This window comes from Scylla paramamosain, chromosome 19 (genome assembly GCF_035594125.1).
Source record: "Scylla paramamosain isolate STU-SP2022 chromosome 19, ASM3559412v1, whole genome shotgun sequence".
Lineage (NCBI taxonomy): Eukaryota > Metazoa > Arthropoda > Malacostraca > Decapoda > Portunidae > Scylla > Scylla paramamosain.
The window spans coordinates 14496142-14503641 of record NC_087169.1 but is presented as its reverse complement, the minus strand read 5'-3'; the positions used below and the strand labels follow the sequence as shown (position 1 = coordinate 14503641).

The window sequence follows — 7500 nt, the reverse complement described above, 5'->3', positions numbered from 1 at the left end:
TGGATAAATTGGTGTGTGGATGGATATTTGACTGGGTGGGTAGATGAGTGAGTATAAATGGATTGACAAATCAATTGGTGTGTGTATGGAGGGATGAGTGGATGGGTAGATGCATTGATGTGTGATTAAATGGAAGGGTCACTGGATGGATGGATGGATGGTGGATGGGTGAATGGGTTGTAATTAAGCGTGTGGGTAGATGGGTGGATGGACGGGTCAATGGGTGGGTAAGTGGATGATTGGTTGCATGGTTGTGTAGATAGGTGGGTGGGTGGGTGGGTGGATGGATGAGTAGGTGTATTGGAGGGTGGGTAGATGGTAAGTGGGTGAGTGGATGAATGGATGGATCGGTGGGAGTCATTGGTTGGATGGATGAGTGGGTAAGTAGATTGGGGGTGGCTGAGTGGATGGGGTTGAATAAGTAGATAGACATTATATTTGTGTGTGTGCGGATCCACATGCTACCTTCACGAAACCTGTAGTCTAGACGTCTGAGTCTAGAGACATTTTGGGGACCAAGTGGTTTGGGTATCAAGTGTCTCGAGCACCAAACGCTCTGAGGCCTATCAACACTCGGTTCGATCTGTTTTGAGGATCATTTGACCTGAGGCCTATATGACCTAAGAACCATCCGCCTCAGTACCAAATGACTGTAAACTATAACGGAACTTTGTTTAAAATATTCAAACATGTTCGAAATTAAAATTTCTGTCTATATACGTATGGTATTTCGGTTTTATCCATTCAAGCTCGTTTTTATTAGTCAATCAATCATGCGGACGGTATTACGGAACTTTCTTTTCTAAAATATTCAAACATTTTGGAAAGGGAAATTCTAGTGTGCGTGTGGTATTTCGATATCTGTTTCTATCAGTTTATTCGTATACTATTGCGGGTTGCAATACATGTAGCTCAGTTCTAGGGGATTAATTTTATGCACAACTCGGTTACTCTAACTTATTTTGACATTCATATGCATATTCAACTCGTGTTCATCAAAGCTAACCGAATCTTATTTCCAAAATGTAACGAAAAAATAAGCATTGCATCCAAAATTTTACCGCGGCCGGCCACACACACACACACACACACAAAATGGAGCACAAACAGAAAACAAGCTCGTTGATGACCACCGCTCGGGCTGCGATGAGGACATGAAAGTGATTAAAATCATAGATACGCCCTGCCCCTTTGCTGTCAGCTGCACGTGATATAAAAAAAAAAAAAAGTTATGACAATAATAATAACGAAAAAAAAAAATAATGGCAGGCACATGCTATATTTCACTCTATGAGACGAGAAATTAAAGTGCGTGAATTACTAACGCAAAATGACAGAAACTTTACGTCATATGACGAAAAAATACATAAATATACGTATATATGTGTACCACTACGCCAAATAAATGAAACTCATTGTTATACAGCACAAAATAAATATATAAGAGGAAAATTAAATACTTACAAGTAGAATTTCACATTCCATACAGGGTTGAGTTCTTGCGGCACCGTGTGAGTCCTCTTCTTGACCTTGCCCACCTGCACCGTGACATAGGGGTCAGACGTGCCGCTCTTGTCCTTAGCGATGAGGCCCTGGGCGCAGATGACTGGATGGGGGGAGGGGGGAAGGGAAGGTCACGCATGGCGGCCAAAATACAAGAGTTGCTTGATTCAGTCAATTACAGCTCAATTATCATTATCATTATTATCATCATTATTTCTAGTGACTCAATAGATGCTAATTTGACTTGCAAGACAAGACTATGATGTTATTGTTATAAGTTAAATCTACGTACCTATTATTATTACTATTTTTTGTTAAGATTTTAAAGTCATTACTCTATATCTATCACTATACTTACGAAGAGTGTTATCTATTCATACATGTCTCCCTTTAAAATAGTTAACATTCTCCTACATGAAATGACCAGTGTGATCTACAAGTACACATTTTCACATGAGTGGTTGGTAGATCAGTGGATCATTCAAGAGTGAGGTCAGGTCACTCTCAGCAGCGGGCCAGGTCAGCTAGGGGTCACCAAGCCGCCCATATGATAAGTGCAGACCACACTCACCTTCCACCTTCCACACGCCCTTAAAAAATCCTCGCTTAACGTCACTTTAAGTTTTAACGATATTATAAAATGCATTTCCTTCACTACAACGTCAAAGTTTTCATCTTCAACCAAAGGAAAATAAGAATAAATTATACTCTGTACTTTCGGGAAAAATGGAACAGTGATGAAAAAATTGTCAAGTGAGGAAAAGTAGCTTCAAATGACTGAGTGTTGGGATCTGATGTGCAACACAGGGCGGTGGTTGGATGAGTGTTGCAGGGGGTGGCTCTCAACACTGCGGTGGAAGGCGAGGGGCTGCTTTATCATTATGGAGGGCTGGCGGATGGCAGGAGGCGCCCTTGCATTATATACAAGATCATGGGGTGAGAAAACTGTGGAGCAAATACAGTAGTAGTAATAATAGTAGTAATAGCAGCAATACTAGTGGTTGTAGTAGTGGTGGTGGTGGTGGTGGTGGTGGTGGTATTGATAGTAGTTTTATAGTTGTAGTAAAAACTATAGTTGTAGTAAAAAAAAAAAAAGAATAGCAACAAAAGCAATAATAATAATAATAATAATAATAATAATAATAATAATAATAATAATAATAATAATAATAATAATAAAGTGCGTGATGGATGTCTCGGTGTTCCATTTTTATATATTTTCTAAAAGAGTGTATTTCTAATCTGCAATGGGAGATATACAAGTAAGAGAGAGAGAGAGAGAGAGAGAGAGAGAGAGAGAGAGAGAGAGAGAGAGAGAGAGAGAGAGAGAGAGAGAGAGAGAGAGAGAGAGAGAGAGAGAGAGAGAGAGAGAGAGAGAGAGAGAGAGAGAGAGAGAGAGAGAGAGAGATGCCTTGTCTTTGAGGTTCTGTTGGCTTGAGGATAATGTCAAATAATTCCTTTGTGGTATTAGTAATGAGTGGTAGTGGTGATGGTTGTCGGTGAGGTGGTGGAAAGACAGGAGGAGCTTAAATGTCCATGGTGGTAGTGGTGGTGGTGGTGGTGGTCGTGAAGTAGGTCAGTGAGCAGAGGAAGGATGAGGGTTGGGTTGCAGTGTGTTTGCGGAGGCAGTTGGTAGGTGGGTGTCGAATTCCTGAGTGCAATATTGGCAGTGGGTGAGTGGGTGGTGAGAGTGGAGTGGGGGCTGTGGTGAATAATGCTTCGTGGGAAAATACATAAAACTGAACAAAACGAAAAAAAAAAAAAAACATAAAAGAAGTGGCCAAAAGCAGTGGTGGTTGTGCTTGTTGTTGTTGTTGTGGTGGTGGTGGTGGTGGTGTGTCACCCTCATCAATACAATGCTCGGCGTCATCATCATTACCATTATCAGAGTCATCATCATCAAAGAGGTGGTGTTCATAATTCCACATGCAGGTCAACGCTCGGGTTAGGATAATAGATCACAACATGGACTGATAACCGCACCATCCCAACTCTGCGCCATTTGGTCCTTGCTGTGGCGTAAGTACACTACATATTATCTGATTCTCTTTATTACTCACTAAATGACTTGAGTAGCAGCTACAGCCTACAGTGAACCATCTCGCCGTTTTTTTTCCCGGAAAGTGAAATCAAGAAAACGTATTAGTCTGCCTCGCAATCCCCAACGTTTGTCTCAGTTTTCTCTGCTCCAGGAAGAAAACAGGCTGAGTGACACTGCTTCCCACGCTTTGTGTCGACCACTGCCACACTACGACCGTCAGTGAGGAAAAAACTCATTGTCAGAGGTGAAATATCAGTGATGGAACCAGCTAGTGGTGTGCTGTGGGCGCGGAGAGCGGGAAGCAGGCTGCGCGCACCACGAACTACAAGAGCGTCACACACATGATCACAACCAGCGAGGACAGAGGAATAAGGAGGCCACCCGCCCCTTCCTCGGCCTCCCATCGTGACGCTATCACGGAAAATTATGGCACCATGAGTTGTTGTCATGACACCATCAGTTTTCCCGCTGTGACGTGACCCGTTACTTCCATGATTAGATGCCTAAGATTTATTTTTCATTGGTTTAACTTTTAGATACGCAGAAGCTTGAATGAATGATAAGAGCTATTTGAATATCCAGTTCAAAAAAAAGTTACGTACAGGCTCCTACAAAGAAATAGACGTAATGACGTCACAGCGTTGCGGGTGCCGGCTGGGATGGCGTTGTGATGCTATTATCTCACTCGGCGTGGGTAACTCGGCACAAAATGTCTCTCCACTCTTTAGAATGTATACTCGGGAGTCATCCAGCACTCTTCTCATGAAGTTAACATGCGTTCATGCTTTCTCAAATGTGCTGAACGAGGTGGGTCAGAAAATGTAAGCCTTTTTGGGCAGCCAGGCGCCATGCCACTCACACGGTAGCTTGGGGACGCTTGCTGGCAAACAGATCCCCATTTTCTTTAAAATTATGGGTGTCCTTATCATTTATTGTTATTTATCACTTTTAGGAAACTGACAAAAATTTTAGTTATAAAAACTTTTCGAGTTGTTATAATCAGGCTCTCATGGCGCCTTTTTGTTACTCAGTCTTTTACTTCTTGTTCTTACTGTCTTTTTAGAATAAGGGATAAGAATCAGGCAGGTTAACTTCATGTGTTGCTTTAACTTGGGGGCAAAATTTTCTGTGAAGAAGGTGCCCATGAAAAAAAAAAAAAAAAAAGATCAATCACAGCGAGGGTGTTTAGTGCTCCCGAGTGGTGATTGGCTGCCCTGCTGATACGTCCTTTCGCCTGCACCAGTCAGAAAGCACATGATATTTTAAAGACAAACATTAAAAAAAAAAAATAAAAATAAAAAATAATAATAATAATGGAAATTAATAACTAAGGACGAACATCTGGGTACGCGTTCATTTCTCAAATTAATAAAACATTGTTTCGCATTTCACAGCAGTAGATCATTTGATAATGATAATAGCTAATAAAATGACAAACTGAAATGGCGAGAAATAAAGATTTACAAGATCGGAACTATTCAATTACCGCTCGTGAGTCAGTGAATCCTTGCTAGTCAGGCGATCAGCGGGGCAGCAAACACCGCCAGGGGAGGAAAGAAGAGGAAGAGTACAAGACAGAGATAAAGACGAAGAAAAAAAAAATAAGCAATTAGAGAAATGAAAAAAAAAAGTGGGGGGTGGAAATTTCATTCAGTTAGTAGTAATAAAACAGAGTATGAAGTTTTTCAAGTTCTACAGTACGGGTGTTGCCATCAGCCGGCCAGTGGAGGATACTAGTGTGCTGACATCTGGTGGCAGTACAGTAATGGTGGACTGTCAGCCGCTAAATGTAGTAGTAATAGTAGCAGTAGTAGTAGAAGTAATCGTACTAGGTGGGGGGGAGGGGGCAAGGCGGCGCAGGAATGGTCAGAGGAACAAAGGAGCGAGGAAAAAGGATAAGACTTCAGCGTTAAGGAGTAGGAGAGGGTAATAATAATGAGCAATCAGAAAAAAAAAAAAAAATAATAAATAATAATAATAAGCGGCAGGAGAGGCCACCACCCCGCCACCTGCATCCATACTTCTATCCTCCATGCTTTGTTTGTGTCTCTATGTACACGTGTTGTCTGACCTGTAGTCGCTATCTTGCAGGACCAATGGGAGGTCCCTTCTAACACGTTATCCTCGGCTTTCTCAAGGGAATCAATATGAGTATCTGGATCCACCTTGAATGTCATCCTGCGGGAGAAGCACGTTCAAAAAAGGAGATGAATAAGAAACATCAACAACATTGTCCCTTTAAAAGAAAATAAAGGCAACCCAACCTACAAAAAAGAACATCGATAACGACAAAGACAAGACACGCACACATACGCACAGCAAAAGAATAATACAACATGGCGGCGGGGCGACACATAACAATGATAAAACGGGAAGAGAATAAAAAAGGCAAGTAAATACATAAAAAGAAACACAAAACCAAAGGAAATACAACAGATTTACAACAAACATTCTCCTGAAGATTCTCTGCTATCCTGAAGACGTCCTGGGTGCCCCTGCAGATCAGATCATGAGTAGTTTGTTCAGGAGACAAGACGAGAGGCCACCTGATCACCTACCAACCCATCTCACATTTTCTTTCCAAAAGAAAACGAATCCTTAATCTTTACTTTAAATGCTGATTGGAAGGGTTATTTTTAGGGTGTCTGTCGGCCGTCCGACTCACCTATACCCTAAAAAAAGCCTTATTATTCAGGTGAATCGGAGGACCCACAGGTACCGCGGTGCCAGGTGCCTCCCGCCTCTCACCTCCAAGGTGCCACACGGGACAACACCGCACGGGAGGGGACGGGAGGGGACGAGGGCGAAAGAGAGAGAAAAGCAGGAGAGAGGAAGGAGAAAGGATATGCCGCACTGGGAGTAACGCTGCACAAGACAGACAAACATCATCAAATAAACAACGAAATCAGGAACAAAAATAAAGAAAAAAAATAACAAGAAAAGCCAGAGACAGATGGAGTGAGAAAGAGAAGCAGGGCGCGAACCAAACAAACCTGTGATGGCAATCTTAGCGGACCACTTGCTGGTTCCGTCAAGCACCGACTGGTTCACTGACATCATGTGACCAACGTGACTCTTGTCCTCCACGCCAAAGACATCCCTAGTCATTGGAGAAATAGTGTTCATCTCTGCGGGGAGGCGTGGGGAGGGGAGAGAGGGGGGCTGCGTGCTCTCATACCCACGTGTCAAAACTACTGATGTTGTGGACAGAGGAGGACAGGGAGGAGTATGCTAAGAGAAGGATGAGGGCAGGAATAGTGGTGGTGTTGACTGTGGTGTTGTTGAGGCATCGTTCTGTAAGGGAAGGGTGAGTGTGCCGCCCGATGTCACCCCTTCTGCGGCCACTCCATGAGCTATTCCACTGCACCTCGCCACTACACTCTCGCACTCCAGGCAACGTGTTACCGTGCCGCCAAGATGCATCAGCCGAGTCAATACTTCTACTACCCGCGGGACTGAACTGAATGCACACACTCCAAACAAACCCAATTATAGATAGATCAACTACTACAAAGAGTGAAGCAACATGATGGATTTATATTTATACTGAAATTAATAAGATGAATAAATTTTCTGTAATAGAGGATGTTGTCATTAATTCTATATACTGAGACTCAAGTGGAAGTTACAACTAAGTACAAAGGAGTAAAGAAGGTGAAGTCAGTTACACGCAGTTGTATGATTACGTGAAAACAAAGAAGGGAACAAATTCAGCAACAAACTTTATAAAATGGCAAAGTCACCCATTTAAAACAACCTCCCATTACAATTTCCTATGATCAACTCCCTCCCATCACTCAACATGTATACACGCCTCTCGCACTTCATGAATATATATAAAACAATGGCAACTATTAATACTTGGGGCTATTGTAATTTATGGTTCCGCTCTGGCTCACCTGACTGGGGCAAAATAATGAGGCCGTAACATTACCCTTTGTCTACCCGTCGCTGGG

At 42.5% G+C, this 7500-nt stretch overlaps 1 protein-coding gene across 5 annotated transcripts in view; it reads right to left on the bottom strand.

Moving 5' to 3' along the window:
* Positions 1–7500, bottom strand: part of LOC135109684 (protein unc-13 homolog B-like) — a 99287-nt gene that overhangs the window by 24951 nt on the left and 66836 nt on the right. For 4 of the 5 annotated variants that reach the window (XM_064021228.1, XM_064021232.1, XM_064021231.1 and 1 more), the window contains exons 7-8: positions 6538–6644; positions 1465–1606 (exon numbers count right to left, since the gene is read on the bottom strand). In XM_064021228.1, the coding sequence (XP_063877298.1) occupies positions 1465–1606; positions 6538–6644 (249 nt within the window). Of the gene's footprint in view, positions 1–1464; positions 1607–5615; positions 5723–6537; positions 6645–7500 lie in introns of all 5 variants that reach the window. The other variant, XM_064021229.1, reaches the window with a different exon arrangement.